The sequence below is a fragment of the Mus musculus genome, chromosome 19 (assembly GCF_000001635.26).
Source record: "Mus musculus strain C57BL/6J chromosome 19, GRCm38.p6 C57BL/6J".
NCBI classification, from domain to species: Eukaryota; Metazoa; Chordata; class Mammalia; order Rodentia; family Muridae; genus Mus; species Mus musculus.
In genome coordinates this window covers 46,056,155-46,075,829 of record NC_000085.6, presented here as the reverse complement: position 1 = coordinate 46,075,829, position 19,675 = coordinate 46,056,155, and the positions used below count along the sequence as shown (strand labels likewise).

At 50.0% G+C, this 19,675-nt stretch overlaps 1 protein-coding gene across 16 annotated transcripts, besides 3 other annotated features; it reads right to left on the bottom strand.

Annotated features, from left to right (window-relative positions):
- Nucleotides 3-74: an enhancer, noted in NCBI's record as "m2c fragment; includes two GCTCCGC motifs". NCBI's record gives its function as "high activity enhancer in undifferentiated mouse and human ES cells, with moderate activity in differentiated mouse ES cells" and the evidence as "EXISTENCE:reporter gene assay evidence [ECO:0000049][PMID:17784790]".
- Nucleotides 26-32: a transcriptional cis regulatory region, noted in NCBI's record as "motif 2c2". NCBI's record gives its function as "necessary for full enhancer activity in ES cells" and the evidence as "EXISTENCE:site-directed mutagenesis evidence [ECO:0005528][PMID:17784790]".
- Nucleotides 55-61: a transcriptional cis regulatory region, noted in NCBI's record as "motif 2c1". NCBI's record gives its function as "necessary for full enhancer activity in ES cells" and the evidence as "EXISTENCE:site-directed mutagenesis evidence [ECO:0005528][PMID:17784790]".
- Nucleotides 2,921-19,304, bottom strand: Pprc1 (peroxisome proliferative activated receptor, gamma, coactivator-related 1). Of its 16 annotated transcripts, none has more exons than NM_001346801.1 (14): nucleotides 19,087-19,291; nucleotides 14,254-14,427; nucleotides 13,540-13,689; nucleotides 13,327-13,428; nucleotides 10,350-13,218; nucleotides 10,113-10,166; nucleotides 8,544-8,601; nucleotides 7,742-7,812; nucleotides 6,062-6,791; nucleotides 4,419-4,553; nucleotides 4,245-4,311; nucleotides 4,007-4,128; nucleotides 3,496-3,647; nucleotides 2,921-3,281 (listed from the first exon to the last, which is right to left on the bottom strand). In NM_001346801.1, the coding sequence occupies exons 1-14, from the start codon at nucleotides 19,237-19,239 to the stop codon at nucleotides 3,178-3,180; spliced, it is 4,941 nt and encodes a 1,646-aa protein (NP_001333730.1). In that variant the 5' UTR covers nucleotides 19,240-19,291; the 3' UTR covers nucleotides 2,921-3,177. The 16 variants fall into 16 exon arrangements, with proteins under 16 accessions (NP_001333730.1, NP_001074683.1, XP_030106766.1 ...); NM_001081214.1 differs by having other exon boundaries at nucleotides 7,742-7,809; nucleotides 13,540-13,686; XM_030250906.1 differs by having other exon boundaries at nucleotides 3,019-3,281; nucleotides 7,742-7,809; nucleotides 13,336-13,428; nucleotides 13,540-13,686; nucleotides 19,087-19,304.
- Nucleotides 19,305-19,675: the final 371 nt, after the last annotated feature.

Sequence of the window (19,675 nt, the reverse complement as noted above, 5' to 3'; positions counted from 1 at the left end):
CACACGCGTCATCATCCTGCAGGGGGCGGAGCCCACGAGCCGCCCACTAAGGAGGCGGAGCTTCTACGTCAGATGCCACGCTCCTGTCCGAGGCGGGAAAACTTGCAAATTCCCGCGCATTACCTTTGCTGAATGGGCTTCTTCCTACTGTAGATTTCCAAGCCCTGGCTGCTACTGAGACCTCACAGTACTGAATGGACTAACAATAATGGGTGCACTGGAGAACTCGAGGCTCTTTCAACCCTTCTAGAGGTGTCACCTACTGCTCAAACTCCCACGGACAATGGCTTCCTCCCTCCCTTCACACCCAGTGAAGTCCTTCAGGATACCACCCAGACCCAGACTCAAATCAGAGGATCCTAAAAGTTGTGGTGACAAGGTGTTGGTACCCCACATTGTCTGTCAGTCATAGCTAGGTTACAAGACAGTTATCCTTCCCATCTACAATTCGGAGAACAGGAACACGGGACCATCCCAGGGAAAAGATCAAGAAAAATCCTTTCTTCCTAAAGAAAGAAGTCACAGTGAATTCGGAAAACTTCAGTATCAGCTACTGTCCAGGTCAGGAAGCAATAAAGATGCACTTCCGGTGAATACCTTTCTTTTACTTTCCTCAAAACAGGCGCTCCTTCTAAAAGGACCCGTTATCCTATTTCCCAGAGGTGCTTCTATGCATACACAATCGTTTGTTTGTTTGTTTTGGCTTGTTTTTTTTTTTTCCAAGACAGAAAGGTTTCTCCGTATAGCCCTGGCTGTCCTGGAACTAACTTTGTAGACCAGGCTGGCCTCGAACTTAGAAATCCGTCTGCCTCCCGAGTGCTGGGATTAAAGGCTTGCGCCACCACGCCCGGCCTCAAAATCGTTTTTTTTAAAATACACACACCACCGGGCGGTGGTGGCGTACACCTTTAATCGCAGCACTCGGGAGGCAGAGGCAGGCGGATTTCTGAGTTCGAGGCCAGCCTGGTCTACAAAGTGACTTCCAGGACAGCCAGGGCTACACGGAGAAACCCTGTCTCGGAAAAAAAGAAAAAAAAAAAAAATTCACAAACCAAGATGGTGATCAAAACCAAACTGGTGAGCTTTAATGACACTTAATAGACACTAACCCCAGTTGAGAAAACTTTTATTCTCATAGGTATGGTGGCAAATGATTTTTTTGTTGTTGTTTTGTTTTGTTTTTCCGAGACAGGATTTCTCTGTAGCCCTGGCTGTCCTGGAGCTCACTTTGTAGACCAGGCTGGCCTTGAACTCAGAAATCCGCCTGCCTCTGCCACCCGAAAGCTGGGATTAAAGGCATGAGCCACCACACCCGGAGGCTAATGATTTTAAACCCAGAGTTGAGAGGCAAAAATTGCAGATGTCTGAGAGAGGGAGAAGATAAGAGGGAGAGGGGGGATAGAGAGAGATAAGGAGGTGGAAGGGGAGGAGTTTGACATAGTAACCAGGCCATGATGGCACACACTTTTAATCCATCCCAGCACTTGGGAAGCAGAAGCAGGTGACCTCACGAGTGAGATCCAGGACAGCCAGGGCTATACAGAAAAACCCTGGCTGGAAAAACAAAAAAAAGCAAAACCAACAAACAACTGTACCTCCTTCACCCCACAAGAGTCTGTATCCTAAAATTATCTTCATGCACAGGCCTAGCAGCTCTCACTGAAGAGAGTAGGCAGGAGAACCGGGATTCCAGTCCAGCCTGCACAGCTCTACAGAATTTAGAAAGGGCCGGTGTAAATGCTAGCCGTGCAAGCATAAACACCCGAGTTCAGATCCTTGACACGGCTGTACAAGCAGGGCACAGTGGCTTGCATCCGTAGTCCTAGGGCTGGCAGGGTACTGATGACCCTGGAGCTCACTGGCTAGATTTCTCCGTTCAAAAATAAAGGGAGGGGGCTTGGAAACATGGCCAGTCTGGCCTAGACTGCAAATTCTACAACAGCTAAACATTTGAGCCTGTTTCAAATAAACTCGTCAGATGAGGTGTAGTGGCACACACCTTTAATCCCAGCATCCAGAAGGCAAAGGCAGGAGGATCTTTTGAGTTTTGAGGCCAGCCAGGGATTCTTGCCTCAAACAAAAAACACAAAAGTGGGGAACGAGATACTGGACACAAATCTCTGGCATCCAGACATGGTTCTTACCGCCACACACAATGCACAAACGGGTATGTACACGTACAATTATCCTTCCCCCAGAAAGGGTGGCTGCGTTAGTTCAACAATACAGCTCTTGCTTCCCCATGTCTGAGCCTCTAAACTCAAACCCCACCCAGTGCTTCAATAACAAAAAAGGGGGGGTGGGGTGTTAGTGCCTAAAACCTTTGTCTAACACGAAGGACCTGAGGGACTGATTCTCCAGAGCCTCCACAACAAACTGCCAGGTGTGGCAGGCGGAGAATGGCTTCCTAGGGACACAATGGCCAAGCCAGTTTAGTGAGCTTCAGGGCTGTGAAGATGTGAAGAGGTCAGGACTCGTGAGGTGGGTCTAAGAAACCGTCCTGCCTCTGTACACACATATGCTGCCTCCCACACACATACAGAACAGGCTGGGGATGGGGCTGGAGAGTGCTTGTCTAACATACACTAAGTTCTGGGTTCAATGCCCAGCATCATATAAACCAGATGTGGTAACGTGGGTGCTTGGAATCCTAGCACTTGGGTGGTGGAGAGGTAGAAGCTCAAGGTCACCTTTAGCTACACAGAATGAGGATACAGGAGTCTTGTCAAAATATAAACTTCACATGCCTTTCAAGTTCGAGACGTTTTTTCCTGCCTTATTTTACATGTGACAGATGTGAGAGGCCAAGTCAATGTGACCTTACACCTATAGAAGAGGGCCTAGGAACTGAGTGACGGCTTACTGTGTTCAGAGAAATACCAGATAGACATTAGCACACAGAAAGGACACGCTGGAAGTTCCCTCTAGTTCATGTTTATTAGAGTTCCCCCCCCCACCACCTTACATAGAAATTCAAGTTAATTTGTTCAACACCTGTTATTAAAAACCAAATACCACTTAAAAATCCCAATTTAACACATTTTTATTGAACTTTTTTCTCCATTTCCTTATAAAACAGTCATTTTCCACACTAGCAGCTCTCCCCTAGAGTTGGGGAGGGGGTTGGAAGAGGCTGGACACCTCCAGAGAAAATGGGTAGGGGAGGAATGCCCAGGGTTACCTCCTGAGGTTCTTCTGGGCCTGTTTCAACAATGTATCAAAGTCAAGTGAATCGAATTTGCTCTTTACAGGAGCAGGATCAAAGTCTTCCCGATTGGAGTCTACAGAAGCAGAAAGGGACAAAAATTAAGGTCTCTTACCACACTTCTCAAATGGGAGCCATGGCCATCCAAGAAGCAGAGGGAGGCAAACTGCCCTGCTTGTGAAGAACGTGGGAGGCCCCTCCCACTCACCCACTCTGGGGTTCTCTGTATGTCAAACCCAGAGCAAGCTTTCCTCTCAAATGCTGTCAAGAAGCCCGTCTCCAACACTCACCAAGGTCAGAGTAACTCCTCTTGCAGAACTGCCTTCGGCCCCCAAAGCAGAGATCAAAGGGCTGCTCGTCTGCCTGCCGCAACTTGTGGCCACTCTCAATGGCTGCAAATGCCTCTTCAGCATAACGGTAAGTGACGAAACCATAGTTGTCACTAGAGGAGAGGGTGAGCCATTTGGGCACAGAGGTGTTTCTTCTCATTTCCCCAATGGCCAACCTTCTGATTATAAAAATGAAGGGGACCAGGCAGTGGTGGCCCACACCTTTAGTCCCAGCACTTGGGAGGCAAAGGCAAGTGGATTTCTGAGTTCAAGGCCAGCCTGGTCTACAGAGTGAGTTCCAGGACAGCAGGAGCTACACAGAGAAACCCTGTCTCAGGAAAAAAAAAAAAAAAAACCACAAAACCAAAGGGACCCAGCCCAGCCCAGCAGAAGACAGGGAAAACAGAGAAGCATCAAGGCATAAAAATTTAACAGGAAAAAAAAACAAAAAAAACCCAACTTTAAGACTTACCCTTGGACACGAAAATGAATGGTACACTCCTCAATTTCTCCAAAAACAGAGAACCTCTGTTTCAGCTCCGACCGAGTCATTCGGCCAGGTATTTTCCCAATGAAGACCACCCTTCTCTCTTCCTGTATTGGATAAAGGAACAGTGACTGTGGCTATGAGCCGGAGCTACGGCTGTCGATGACTGAGCTCGGCACACAGCAAGCCCCTCCCTCCCCCCATGACCTGCTGCCCCACTCACTATTGCACGCTCCTTCTGTAGCACTCTCTGCCTTTGGTAATGGTCATTTGCACGGTAAGAGCTGTACCTGACAAGAGAGGTACCGTCAGTCCCCAGACAAGTCAAGACTCAGAACTCTAGGGCACCCACCCGGCATCCTAGATGCACTGCCCCCAAACACATGGCCATGCTCACCGCCGCCTCCGGTCACTTCTCCTGCAAGGGGACACAGAGGGAGACCGGCTTCTGGAACTGCACGATGAGGAGGAAGAGGAGGAGGAGGAGGAGGATGAACACCTTCTGGACCGTCCAGAGGAACTGCAGCTGGACCTGTAATAAAGGCCGTGAAAATGGCGGGAATGGGACGGGTAGGTCAGACCCGCCTGTCAGGAGGCTCAGCACCACAGATGAAGGGAAGTGCAAGAGTTTCAGGTTTTCTTTGCAAGTAACAAGTGGGAGAGCCTTCATAAATTTTTGATATGTCAAGCATTTTTACAGTTTTACCTATTTTTACTACCTTTTCCCCCCGAGATGGGCAATTTTACTACACAGCCCAAGCCAGCCTTCAAATGGAGATTCTCCTGTGGCTCCCTTGCCAGCACTGGGACTGTGCTGGAACGTACAGTTCTCATTTTGGTGCTGAGGATTATACCAGGGCTGTCTGCATCCTTGACTCAGCTTTATTACTACTGAGCTCCCATTACTGCTGTTTTCTACTGTGCCACTGAAAAACGGGAAACCACTTAACAAATGGGAAAGGGGAAGGACATTCAAGGAGACTTGGGGGACAGAGGGCTCACTAACCCTAGTTTTCACAGCTACTCCACAGTGCTGGGGTAAGGTACCAGTCTGAGTTCTAACTGTTCTCCTGCCATATCTCAAAGGAATACCATAACCAAGGTGAGAGGGAGGTCACCATGTCAGAACTACTGTCCAGAGCCATCTCTGAAGGTAGGTATCAGTGCTAAAACACTGTTCTTTGGTTGGTTGGTTTTTGTTTTAGTTTGGTTTTTGTTTGTTTTTTTGAGACAGGGTTTCTCTGTATAGCCCCGGCTGTCCTGAAACTCACTCTGTAGACCAGGCTGGCCTCAAACTCAGAAATCTACCTGCCTCTGCCTCCCAAGTGCTGGGATTAAAGGCGTGCACCACCACACCTGGCTTTTTTTTTTTTTTTTTTTTGAGACAGTGTCTCATACACCTTAAACTCTGTATGTAGCCAAGGATAATTTAACCTGTGACCCTTCTGCCTTCATCTCCTAAGTGCTAGGATTACAGGCATGTAGCATGTCTAGGTATGAGGTGCTGGGAGTCAAACCCACAGCTTCACGCTCGCCAGGCAGGCACTCTACTAACTGATCTACAACCGCAGCACACCCCACAGGGGACCTTCCTTCTTTTTACAATTGTCATGTGTGTGGAAGAGCACGCATACAGAGGTGAGAGGATAACTGTTGAAAACTCTTATGTTTCATTCCAGCATATGGTTCTAGGTTCACACTCAGGTCACTGAGCCTAGCAGCATCTTTACCTACTGAGCCATCTCGCCAGCATGTAAGATTAACCCACTATCCCGCGTTAGCACCAAGAAAATACCAAATACCATGTATAAGCACCAATTATAATAGTATGAAATAACCCCAGTTAGACCAAATGCTATCTACCCAAGGCGCATCTCAAGTAAACAGAAACTTCAGGAGTACCCCAGACTCCAACAATCCAGAAAAAGGAGTAGAGCCACAGTGACTCAAAGTACATGAGTTAACCCATGGCCTTTTCAAAGTTAACCAGAGTGTAGGAGCGTCCCAAAGGACAGAAGCTAACAGGCCATCAAAGCTCACCTTCGCCACCTCTTGTTGGGGGGGGAGAAGGACCTGGACCTGGACCGGGACCGGGATCGGGATGAGGAAGACACCGATGAGGACGAGGACGCTTCACTGGTCCGGCTGGACCCAGAGCTGACAGAACGGCTACTGCGGCCACGGCGGCCTTGCCAGCCCCTACTTGAGGGGCTGACTGATCTGCAGGCTTTTCGGTAACAGCGCATTGACTGCTGCTTGTCTGAGGGCTCAGGGGGAGTCCTAGCGTTCATTTCACTCCGGCAGGGTGAAGCCTCAGGAGACAGCAAGGTGGATGGGGCAAAACAAGGCGCTGAAGGATCTGCCTGCTCAACGCTAGTCCTGTGATCAAGAGGCTCCTGGGAAGTAGCCGTGCATGGGAGTGGGGGTGCAGCTGAGCCCAATGACAACACAGGCTTGATGGTGATGTCCTGATGGCGCTTGACATTCCATCGGGAGCCCACCTCTGAGATGACTAGGGCAGGCATCCTTTTTGGGGGTGTCCTGCTTCGGACACAATAGTCATGGTCCCCAGAGCCCACATGGACTGGACTAGGGCTGTGGGCCCCTTCTTGGAGGCAGGCTGTAGCTGGAGGTTTGGCCTCTGTAATTCCTTCAGGCTTCAGGGTTCCCTCTTGGGCGGTGGATTTAGGAGATTTGGCTTTCGCCAAGAGTGAGACAGCAGCCAGGGGTTTCCATAACTGGTGGGGAGGGGTAGCTGGAGGGGTGAGCCCTGTGGGGGAAGGGAGGATGGAGATAGGGTGAGATCCAGTTTTATACTCCAAACTCTAGGCTCAAGTCCCCACTTCTCAGCGGGTCCTTACTAACATCGACAACAGCCCAACTTCTCTCACTACCTGAGGTCAGCCATTCAACTACCTAAACCTACCTAGTGACCAGGTTCTACCTAATTTACCTTAGCGTTTTCATTCTTTTTTTTTTTTAATTTATTTATTTATTATATCGTTACGGATGGTTGTGAGCCACCATGTGGTTGCTGGGATTTGAACTCCAGACCTTCGGAAGAGCAGTCGGGTGCTCTTACCCACTGAGCCATCTCACCAGCCCCGCGTTTTCATTCTTAAGTGCACTCCTCCACCTAGCCTTATCTAATGCCTAGGTTGCACCGTACCTAGACTAGCACCATAAACTTCCCTACTTCCCTTCTGGCTCCATACCTGTCTGTTTCCTGCTAGGCAAACCATCCAAAATAATCAACGTGAGAATGCCTTTTCAATTGTTTCTCCAATACATATACAGGATGAAGTTCAAGCAGCTTAATATGGCATTCAAAGTTCCCATAATCTGACCTCTAGCCTTAACTCCTGCTTGTTCTCTGTCCATGATCCTAACTCAGCCTCTACACTCTGAGCCAAACCAAACCACTTACAGAGCTGCAGGTAACCAACTATGCGCTCCTGTCGTTCAGTCAGGCCGTCATTCATCCCCTAAAAGCTACCATCCGACCAACAGCAGTGATTGTTTGCAAACCTCAGCTTAGGACAACGTTCTACATAACCCTCCCCTATTGTTCCTCACTTCCACAGAAACATCTGCCCCCTTGACCTTGAGCACAATGGAGATCAGATGTCTGTACCCAACGCCGACACACACTTGATGCACAGCATATGTGCAGACACATGTGCTGTACAGACTAAGAGCCGGAGTACAACCTGAACCCACCTGCCACGTTGGCCAGTTCTGGGGCTTGTAACCGGTCTAAGGGCTTCTTCTCCTGGGGAATGTCAATGCTGCTGGCAGGGGGGAAAAGGGAAAGCCTGGTTCATTGCCTCAGTATCTTGTAATCTGCTTTCCTCCAAAAGCAATGAAAGGGGGGGGAATACCCAATGTGGCCCCAGTAATCTTCCTCTAGCACAGAAGGGCCTTAGTGACCAAGGTGTAGACGGGGCTTACTCAACATTGCCAAACTTCAGGAGGCAGGCTGACTAGGCAGGATCTTCAATGAAATGATCCTGCACAGCCCCCACCTCCTCCTTCAGTAAAAAACCTTGCCTACCAAGCTCAAATTTAACTGAAACCAGTATAAAGGACATGTTCAGCAGACAGGAATGTGAAAAATGAGCCCTCATTGTTAGAATGCTACAAAGTAAAGGGGTTCTGGTACCCTGTCCTCCAAGGAATTAGGGAAGCCCCAGCATCCCCCTCCACCCCCTACTTTAGTTGGTCCCATCACCAGCACTGAACAAGCTTTAAGTCTGATAATGGAAGAAAAGAATCCCAAAGAATATTTTGCCATAATTAAGAGGCACCTCCACGGCACACAGAATTCCTGATAGTGCATGCCCCTCCCCTAAACTCATCACCCACGACAGTGTCTGGTGGTAACAGAGGTGACAAAAAGTGGGGGAAGACACTAGAGTCGATGAACATCCCTGCCACAAAGGTGTCCAGTTGCAAGTCCTGGAGTGCTGGCTGGCTGCTGACCAACAGCTGTAGGGTAACTCGCTCATATCTCCATACTTACCCTGAGTTTCCTACAGCCAAGCTGTCAGCAGAAGCCGGGAGAGGACACTCCTTTTTGGCTGTAAAGAAATCATATTAGTTAAAAGCCCAACCAGATGTTCCAAACTGAGGTGGCGTAGAAGTGCATTCTGATATCCAGAGAAGAAATGAGCCAGCTTTGCCTACATACCCCGACTGAGCTCAGATCCAGTCTCCTCTGGTGCTATCTCGTCAGTGAGACAGAATTTCTTTTCTGCCCAGAAATACCCACTCCCAACTGAATGTGAGACCGAGTCCAAATTGATGGACCAACCACACATTGAAATAGGGTCTAGGTCTGGAGCCCAGCAGGCCTGTAACTCACCATGTTGAGGAGGATGGCCTTGAACTCAGATGTTTCCCAGTGATGGAATTAACGTACACACTACACTTGACCTCAGACTTATCTAGCAAGGGAATCCAGGTAAGCCAGCTGCTCCCATGAAACTACATCTCTAACACACAGCCTTCCTGTCTCACTCTTCTGTTTTATACTCTACCATGCACTGCAAAAACCTGTTACCAACTCAAGTGTCATCTGTGCAGAGTCTTTGCTCCAATGATAACAGTAATTTCTTCTAGAAGAGAATATAGTAACCTCCACAGCCCACAGCATCTAGCACCCTGCTTTGTCTTGAGAAAAATCAAGCTCTTCATTGTCTTCTAAATGAATCCCACCCTCCACCCCAGACAGGGTTTCCGTCTGCCTGCACTCGCTCTGTAGACCAAGCTGGTCTGGAACTCAGAAATCCGCCTGCTTCTGCCTCCTGAGAGCTGGGATTAAAAACGTGCCACAATGCCTGGCTCCAAATGCATCTTTAAAAAAAAAAAAAGCACTTATTTACTTTATGTATATGAGTGCTCTATCTGCACGTGCACCTGCACGCAAGAAGAGAGCATCAAAAAAAAATCACTTAGTTGTTGACAGGCAGTGGTGGCCCACACCTTTAATCCCACCAATTGGGAGACAGAGGCAGGTGAATTTTTGAGTTTTAGGCTAGCCTGGTCTACAGAGTGAGTTCCAGGACAGCTGGAACTATACAGAGAAACCTTGTCTCAGAAAAAGAAAAAGAAAAAAACCTCACTTAGTTGTGAGCCACCATGTGGTTGCTGAGAATTGAACTCAGGACCTCTGGAAGATGAGCAGCTAGTGCTCATAACTACTGAGCCCTCCAAATGCATCTTATAGGAACCATCCAATACCTCTTTTTTTTCTGCCTTGTATGCTACATATATTGTATCAAATTCCACCTCTCAAAGCTCAACTGAAGAGCTGTTTCCCTGTAGAAAAAGTCCCCATCAAATCCCACCCTCCCTGCATCCTCTCTTCATCTACTCTCTTCATTGCTAACCCTATACCACCATTCCCTGACTTAAGACTATTCTCCCAGAGGAAATGCTGTCTCCCTGGGGGAATTAAATGTTAAATGGCTCTTCTGATGGTTGAGGCAGTGCCTACCCTCTACCCCAGTTCGTGCCGCTTTGAGACTGAACCCAAAGGAGGCACAGACGAGAAGAAAGAGCTGGAGCACAACTGTCTAGGTTTCCTCACCTTCTGACTTCTCAAACTGCTCCAACAGACTCGACAGATCTGATGCTTCGATCCCTGTGAGAACACAGCACGAGATTAAAATTTAGCCAACTGAGGTTCTAGGTCCCCAGAACCCCTTCACTTCTCCCTTCACATGCCTCCCAGTGCACCAGAGTGAGTGAACCCAGGGAGCTGCACACAGCAACATCTCCCAACCACTGCACTCTTCTTGTACTGAGCACACCGTCTGTCACTCACCAATCTCACTGATGAACGCCTGCACCACATCCTCAGGACCCTGAGCACGTGGGGTGGGCAGGAAGGACAGCTTCCTTAGACGGGCTGGATGGACAGCAGGTAGCTTTGCAACAGCGCTCTGCTTTGGCACAGGGACAGACTTGATAGCTGTAGAGATGGGCTTCTCCTTTGGTCTGTTCTCCTGGGTCTCAGACTTTAGCCTCTCTGATACAGACTCCTCAAAAACTACACCCTCAGTAGACAAAGTCGGTGGAGCCTTGATCTGGGGACTCTGTACCAAGGTGGACACTTTGTGTTTCGGCTGGGGAGATACAGGCACTGGCTGAGCCTCCGGCTTTGTAGGTTCTACTGGTGGAGCTGCGGGGCTGGCCGGCCCGGAGCTTAGGGAAGGAGTCACTGGCCCAGGAAGCACATCTTCAGGAGGACCAGCGGGATCACCACTGGGTTCCACGGGGGTCGGGGGAACAGCTCTTCCAGTAGGGACTGAAGACAACGGAGGTGGAGAAACAGTAGACCAAAAGGGAGGCTGTTGCAGCCCTGGGCCCCACCCAAGGGATCCATAGGCACAGCTGGAGCTGTAAGGTGAAACTGGTGCAGGAGGGGGTACCCAAGGCACATTGCAAGTTGGGGGCACAGCATAGGTACCAGGAGTACCAGATACTATGGGCATCGTTGGTGGTGGGGGCAAACAAGAATAGCCCGGAGGGGACACAGAGGGGTAACAAGACCAGGGTGGCACAGGGGCATACTGAGTATAGGGGTCAGGTGGCATTTGTCTCATTGATACTGGAAGTCCAGGAGGTTGCAAAGGAGGTGGGGGCAGGCGGGGGACTCCATGGCCACCTGAAGGAAGAGGAAGCAAAGGCGGTACACTCGGAGGGAAAGGAGGCAAAGGAGCGGGCACCGTGGACGGGATGGGTCCAGCAGGAGACACAGACGGCAAAGGAGGAGGGGGTGGTCTAACTGCAAGTGGCATCTCATGAGATGACACCTGTTCAGAGTGAGTTGAAACCATAAGTTTGCTTGCAGATGGCTCAGGAGTAGGGGAAACAGGATTAGAACCCACAGACACAGTCTCTGGTACAGCTATAGGGCTTCTCTGTGGAGCTGTCTTCCTGGCTGGGGCTGATGGAACAAGGCAAGGGATATCTGCCAGTTCTGTGGGGGTCTCTGGGAGACTAGGCCACTTGCCAACAACTGGGGGCTGAGAATTCCTGTCTTCTGCTTCCGTTTGCCGTTGCTGCCTTCGCTGACGGTACTCAGATAGGCTGAGAGGCCGAGGTTTGGCTTCCTGGGTTGTAGCGCTGGTACTACCTTCCACCTTCAGAGGACCTACAACATCCTTGCCTTCAGGGCTGACGACCTTAGGATGGTCTGCGGACTGTAGGGAAGGACGACTCCCCTGAGCTGCTGCTGCTGCTGCTGCTGCAGCACGCCTAGGATCAGTGGGTCTGCACTTAACTAGCACAGGATCTGCTGGAGCAGGGTCATTTGGAACAGGGTCAGCTGCCACTGTGTTTGCTAGGACATCAGCTGGAGACAAGTTATCCGAAGTGGGAATAGCCACTGCAGGTTCAATTCCTTTCTTGTCAGCCAGGACTGGGCTAGTCAGGTTTGGGCCTACTGGGAGAGAACCAACCAGCTCTGTACCAGATGAAGCCTGATCACCAGGTGCAGCATTGCCAACTGCAGGGGAATCACCTTCAACAGAGTCAACAGGCATGGAGTCAGCTTGAGCAGAGTCATTTAATGAGAGAGTGGGGTTGGCTTGGCTGGTCTCAAGCAGCTTAGGACAGAGATCCAGTGCGTCTTCTTCAGCAGGACTATCCTGTCCCGCACTTCTCTCTAAATTCTCGGACCCTGTCTTCTCTAAGGCAGCTGCCCAGGCCCGAGCCCAAGCCCGTGGCTTCCCTCTGCTCTGAAGGGCAGCAGCCTCTCTCTGAAGCTCTTCCTGGGGCTGTTTCTGTGAACTGCCTGCCTGAGAGTTCACCTCTGCAGACACAGTAGACTGTCCTCGAGAAGATGACCTCAGCCGCCTGGTACAGGCTTCCACACAGGCTGTTGGCTGTTCCTTGTTCTTCTTCTTCCTACCCTTTCTGGGAACTTTCTGAGAACCCTGACTTGCACTGGCAGGTAGGCTCTGAGGTTCCTTGGGTGTCAATGACTCCATGATTTCCCTGGGCTCCAATAAGCAGGCGGAGCTCAGTGGTAATTCTTCATCGGGGCAAGGAGCAACTTCAGGCACAGCAGCTTCGGTCTCGGACTCCATGGTGGGCATGAGTAACTGCAAGGCAGGACTGCTTCCTAGAGACTCATCCAGGAGCACAGACTGGGATCCAGAAGGAATCTGCCGCACCACGACTGGGATCTCGAGGTCATCACCAGTTGTGGCTGCCTGGCCAACAATCTCCAGTACAACACAGCCCTCAGGCAGCGTCAACTCGTCAGCGTCAGCATCAGCCTGTCCCTCAAGTTCACCCTCAAGGGATGCCAAGTGGGTGAGGTTGGGCAAGCAGTAGGGATGCATGGCCCGAACCAGCTCACTCAAGGAGGAGATGCTCTCGTCACCAGGGGCTGACGCTGGCGCATCTGCTCCCTCGGCTGTGCCTTCTTCCTCAGGGCATGCCAGGTGCATGGGGAAGTCCAGGACATTGTTCACAGAGTTGTCGAGTTTGCCAGCAAGCATCTGACCACTGAAACCGGCGACCTCCTCCTCCTCTTCCCCATCACTGCGCTGCTGAGGAGGAGGGGACTGACCCCATCGAGGTCTTGGTCTCGAGGGTCTCCAGCTAGGCAGCTTAGGGGAAGAAGTTTCCAAGAAAGGAGGCGGAGAGAAGTCCCATGGAGAGTCTGCAAGAGGCACCTCAACCTACAAGAGAAGCACAGAGTCAGAGGTACTCCGCAGCACATGCTTTCCAGACGCTGCCTCTCCATGCCCTCCCCATCTGTGAGTTCAGAAGGGTCCTAGGTCACTTACCCCACTCACCCGACTACTTCCTGTGCTGGGCCCCAAAGGGTCAATTGGGGTGATAAGGTCACGTTCTGGGGGTGTCCGAGAGAGATTGAGCAGCTTGTGCAGCTGAGAGGAAGAAAGGCCCCGATCAGTTTGTGCACAGCTATATGTAGAGGCTCCCGGACGTGGTTGGAACCTTCGGACTAGCCCTGTATCCCTCCCTGATGCCATACTCACAGAGGAGCTCTCCCGAGGGGACACGAGCAGCTCTGAATCAGGAATGGTGTCAAAAGGGGACAGGTTCTCAGAATCTGCATTGTCCAAGATCTCCGTCAGAGCTGTGAGCAGCGACATTTCATTCTGGTCCTCCAGAGATAATCTGCTCTGCTCCAGAAAGACAAGAGGACCCCCCACAAGATCTCTAATAACCTTCTAGGCCATAAAAAGAACTAAATGCCAGGAGACTTAGTCTCCCAGACTCACTTCAGTTAATTTGCCAGCAAGAAGGATCTGAGTAGCAGGAGGCATGAGTCCCATCTCTTCACCCAACTCTCCGGTTCTAACGGAAAGTTGGCTTTCACACTTGTATACACTCAAGTGATACTAAGATGCTCAGGAGACCATCCTAGGCTAGATTGGAATTAGGCTCAAAAGCAGTCTCCATGAACCTCCTGGACACATAGATCAAAGACCCTGAAAGGAGAATAAGCTTTGGGCCACGGTCCAAGCTGAAGGCATCCTTCATGGGCTGTACTCTGGGGGTCTGCAGTCTAATACCATTTAATAAAAAAAAAAAAGTTAAAAAAAATCTTTCAAGGGCTCAGGTTGGGCATCTGATAGGCCAAGGATCTGAGAGAACAAAGCCATCTCTGAAACAACTCCAAAGATTCAAGACATAACGCCCCCTGCAAAGATCCTGTCTGAAGGACTCTAAGCCCTGCCCCAGCTTACCTCTCCAAAATCCTCAATGAGGGATATAAGGGAGGCGTCCATGTAGCTCTGCATGGTCTCCAGGAGGGTCTCATCCTGCAGTATCAGTTCCTCCATTTCCAGGTCTTTCTCCCTCAGAGAGGGGCCCAGTCGAGAAAGACTGACAAAGCTAGAGTCATTCCCTTCCTCATGGACCTAAGGCAAAAGAGGGAGAAGGTGAATTACAAAGACCCAAGTCTTCTGGAGGGCAGCTAATCGATAACTCCATTAAAACCAGGTATCCCTAGGGAAAAACAAACAAACAAACAAACATCCAGCCCTCAATCAATGGGCTTAAGCCAGCGTTGCTGCCATGGTCAAAGGTCTGGACGAGCTATGGACAGCTGTACAACTCAGAAGGAAAAGCACCAGCTCGGATGGCAGCGTTCTGGGCAGAACAGTTTAGACTCCACCCGTAAACGGCTGGAGCTGTTAAACTGGGGAGCAGAAACATCAAAAAGATAAGGACCTGGCAGTAAAATGGCTCAGCTGGTTTACTTCAAAAGCCAGATGGACAACCCAAATTCAATCCCCAAAACCCACAGAAATATAGACCAAACCCACAAAGCTGTTCTCTCACCAACCCATATGCACACCAGAGTACTTGCTCACCCATACTCCTCACAGAAAGACCTAAGTCCACAGAAACGATAACAATAGTGAAGGTTTGGGGTTTTTGGTTTGGGTTTTTTTTTGTTTTTTTTTGTTTTTTTTTGGAGACAGGGCTTCTCTGTGTAGCCCTGGCTGTCATGGAACTCAGTTTGTAGACTTAGGTTTGGCCGTCAAACTCAAGAGATCCACCTGCCTTTGCTTCCCAGGTGCTGGGATTAAAGGCACAGCATACACTTGTAACAGAAATGCTGGAAAAACTAAGGCAGAGGACTATATGGGAGTTTGAGACCAGACTAGCCTACTTAAGCAAAGGCTGGCTGGGCAGTGGTGACACAAGCCTTTAATCCCAGCACTTGGGAGGCAGAAGCAGGCGGATTTCTGAGTTCAAGGCCAGCCTGATCTACAGAGTGAATTCCAGGACAACCAGAGCTACAGAGAAACCCTGTCTCGAAAATAAACAAACAAACAAACAAACACAAACAAACAAAGAAAAGGCTATCACAGGGGAAATCAGTGTTTGTTAAGAAGCCATCTGCACTGTTACTTTTTAAAAGAGGAAAATAATAGATTCCCAATTCCTTTGGAACAAATATGACTGATTTATACTTTCCTATGCATCACAGTGATTTATATGTGCCTGTGCTCCATTGTTAGCATTACTCTTATCCATGTCTTACACTCAACTAATAGTCACTCTCTTTTCTTCTTTGGTGCGGAAGACTAAACCCACTCTAAGACTCCACAACTGAGCCGTACCTCTAGACCCAATAATGGTGAGCCACAATATGTCAATGGTTGTTCTAGGGGAAGAATCTCTTCAACGCCCCTACCAAATGGGAGCTAAAGAGAAAGCTTGACTGCAGAGATGGAGAAGGCCCCGCCTCACACACTTCTGTGAACTAGCAGTGTCTTCAGCTTTGTCATCAGGTAGGACCCGCTCAAACCTGTCAAGTGTCATAGGCAGGGCAAGGGCAAGGCCCAAATGGAACTGGTGAAGCCAGAGCTGCGGCTAAGCTACCTGCCCTTGGAAGCATGGGGTAAAGGCCCCAGAACAGACTCAGACAGACACCAACTCCTCCTGCGGCAAAGGGAAATGGGGCACTGGGACACCTCAAAAGAAAAAGCAACAGGTGTGACCATACCCCTCAGGCACCCGGTCCTTTTAAAAGGTGGAGCTATAGGGCCCAGGGAAAAAACAGGCTGGTTTAGGACACTTCTTAGGAGTCTGTCTAGGCCCAAAGCTAAAGTGAGAAGGCAGCAGGTTTTAGGGACTAACTCCTCCCACCCAGGTCTTCAACCTGTAATTACAACCCAAAGCTAAATAGCGCATGGCTCAGCAAACAGTCATCCGTGAGCAAGTAGCCTGTATCTCTAGTTGCCCTGCCTCCTTCTACAGTCCAACCACTAGGCCAGACTGGTCCAGCTTTATAAACCATTCATCTCTACCTCCTCCCGGCAGGTGCTGGAGGCCAAGACAGAGACATCTACCTCCCTTTACATGGCTTCACCCACACACTGAAAAATCCCTAGGTACAACCATTCCCAGGGGAACAGGAGCAGCTAAAGGCTAAGGCCAAGCCACAAGTGAACCCGCCACTAGCATTAACTCCAGAACCCTCCGTTGGCTTTCTCACACCAATTTTGCTCATCCAGAACTCAAAGCCAACTTTGTATTTCTGACACAAACTCTCATGTAGCATGGGCTGGTCTTATACTTCTATGTAACCAAGGTTATCCTTAAACTCTTGATTCTCCTACCTCTAAGCCCAGCCCAGAGACTTTTTAATGTTTCTATATACTTTAAAACATGAGTAGTTGAGCCAGGATTAACAAGGAAAAAACACAGCCAGGCAGTGGCTACACTTAATGCTAGCACTTGGGAGGCAGAGGCAGGCAGATTTCTGAGTTCGAGGCCAGCCTGGTCTACAGAGTGAGTTCCAGGAAGGCTATACAGAGAAACCCTGTCTCGAAAACAAACAAAAAACAAAAAAACAAAAAAACAAAAACAAAACAAAACAAAAAAAAAACTACAAAAAAACCAAATAACTTGTTATTTCCTAAGACCATCATAAATCCTGCCAAAAGACAGTGCTGCCTTCTTTTTTTGTTTGTTTGTTTGTTATTTTTCCAGACTGGATTTCTCTGTGTAGCCCTGGCTGTCTTGGAACTCACTTTTGTAGACCAGGCTGGCTGGCCTTGAACTCAGAAATTCGCCTGCCTCTGCCTCCCAAGTGCTGGGATTAAGGGCGTGGGCTACCACGCCCGGCAGCACTGCCTTTTTTTGATCGCGGCACTCAAGAGGCAGAGACAGGAGGATCTCTAAGATTAAGATGATAGCCAAGACTTCACAGGGAGAAACAAAAAACTCATTCAATGGTATCTTACCGCTCTTAGCATGGGATTTAAACTCCTTACAATGGCTTATGTCTTGCTCTTCCTGCCAGCCTCTTGAGCTTGTCCTCTACCATCCCACCCTTCTTCTGCTAGGCTGGCCTCAGTTCTTCCCATAAGCCATGCCTTTGATCTTCACTTCCTATTCCCTTTGAGAAAAGTTTTTCACAGGGCCTTAGGAGTCTCAATTTAAAAGGACTCTTCCATTTGTAGACTTCAAACTAGATTTCTGATGACTACATACTCCAAACTAACCTGCACTTTCCTTCAGCTTTACCCACCACTATTTATTATGTCTCTCCTGAGTTAAACTTAGGATACTGCAAGGATCACATCTGTGTGGTTTAGCAACATCAGTACTTAAATATGACACCCTGATAAATACTGAGTTGACAGACCATGTAACTTCTACTGTTGCTGGATCTTGGACCCCTACTGTCTCTCCCAGATGATGAACAGTGCTGACCACAGATGTTGTAAAAAGTTGGAGGAAAAAGGATGGTTGATCCCAGAGCATGCCCCAAAAGTCATTCCCCCCTAGGCTGTTTTGCTGGACCTAGTATTACTGGGAAGCCTGCAATCAAACCTCGTATGGGGTTGCTGTCAAAAAGACAACTAATTCCTGCTCACTTCACTGCAAACCTGATTTGAGCATTTTCGGAAGCCCAGCACAAAACATTTTTCCTGACCCATTAAATGTTCAACTACATATATTCAATAGTTCTCAAACCACCTCTCACTTTTTCCTATCTCCATGAAAAACTCCAAAAAGCCTCACACAGACACAATTCCCGAAGCTGTAGCTGAGAATTCACCCAAGCACGCCTTAACTATCTCCTCCCCAAAAAAGATGCTAGAAACAAAATGAGGGGAAAAATTAAACTAGTCACAGGTTAGTTGACACTCCCATGACCCTTGAACCACACATATGAAGGACTGCAGGCAACCAAACCGCCAATGTCTATGACACACAACTCACTCCAAGACGGTCAGACAGAAGCCTCCACGAACTCCTTTCTCCACAGCCCTTTAGTCTCAAATCCTCTAATCCTCGCCTCACACCCTGACATTTCTAGGAAGCCGACTTTGAGAACATCTGGAAAGTCCACCATCTACCGACAGAAGGCGTTGTAGACGCAGGCGAGAGAGAAAAAACTCCTAAGGCTCTGAGCAAAGTTGCCTCCAGCAGTCCCTACCTCCCTCCAGACCAGAGGTCCCAGCACAGGCTTTAGAGATGGCGGGAGCGGCTGAGACACACCCAGTTCCCGGCAGTGCAACTCCGGCGCGGATACTAGATGCCCGACAGCCTGGGACAGGAGCCACGTGGACATCCCTTCCCCGCCCCCACGTGGACCCGCGCCCCGAGCTCCCCCCGCCCCCGCCGGCGAGCCCTACCCACGTGGGCGCCCGCGCCGCCTAGGGGGAGGGGGAGGCAGACAAGTTCTCCCGGGAAATCGTCCCCCCCACACCCCACGTGCTCCGAAAAAGGAACTACGGCGCCAAGCTGGTGAAGCTCCTCCGGCATCCTTAGGAAGAAGTCTTAGCCTTCAACTCCAATCCCGAGTCCCTGACGCCCCATCTAGGGCCACCTTTCTGACGCCCGACACTGTCCCTCTGGCGTGCCCAGGAATCGCCGCAGGGTCCCTGGCTCTGCTGCCATACCCTCCGCAGACAACTTCGGTCTTTTCAGCCCTACCCAACTCCCGCAGCATCGGCACGCAAGTGCTTCCTCCCTTTCCTGTGGCGTCCACGTGTCACCGCCCGGCACACGCCGCTTTGCTGCCAGCCGCGGGCCGCCGGCCACCCTCTCACCTGCTCCGCGGCGCTCACGGAGCCCCCGGTCCCATACGGCGCTTGGCTTCGACTCGCCCAACTGCCGCCACGCACTCCACCGCCAGGGTCAGGACCCGGGCCCCCAGTCGGAGGCGGCGCGACTCGGTCTCTCCGTCCCCGGCGCGCCGCCATCTTGGCCCCTGAACACCCAGCGCTGCTCTGATCGCCGGCGCCGCCTCGCCCAGCCGATTGTGGGAAAGGAACTACATCTCCCGAAGGACACTGCAAGACTACGAATCCCAGAAGACCATGCAGCGAACCACTTTGCAACCTGGAAAAAGATAAAGGCCCTGACCTCCCTCGAGGATTTCTGGGAATTGTAGTCTATGAAGGAAGATTAGCGGGTAGTGCTGTATGCGTATTGTAGGGCTCACTTTTGACCAAGCTGCTGAGTACGCAGTAGTAAGGAAAATATCACTTTATTTTTTGTTAAATTGCCCAGATGTTAGACCTCTTTGTTTGATGTTCTTCCTCCTGTACTTTCCTTCCACCTTACTTCAAGTCGACCGCTGTTTTCAAGCAGCACCCCCAAGTGGATACTCCCAGTCTAGACACTAACCCTCAGCTA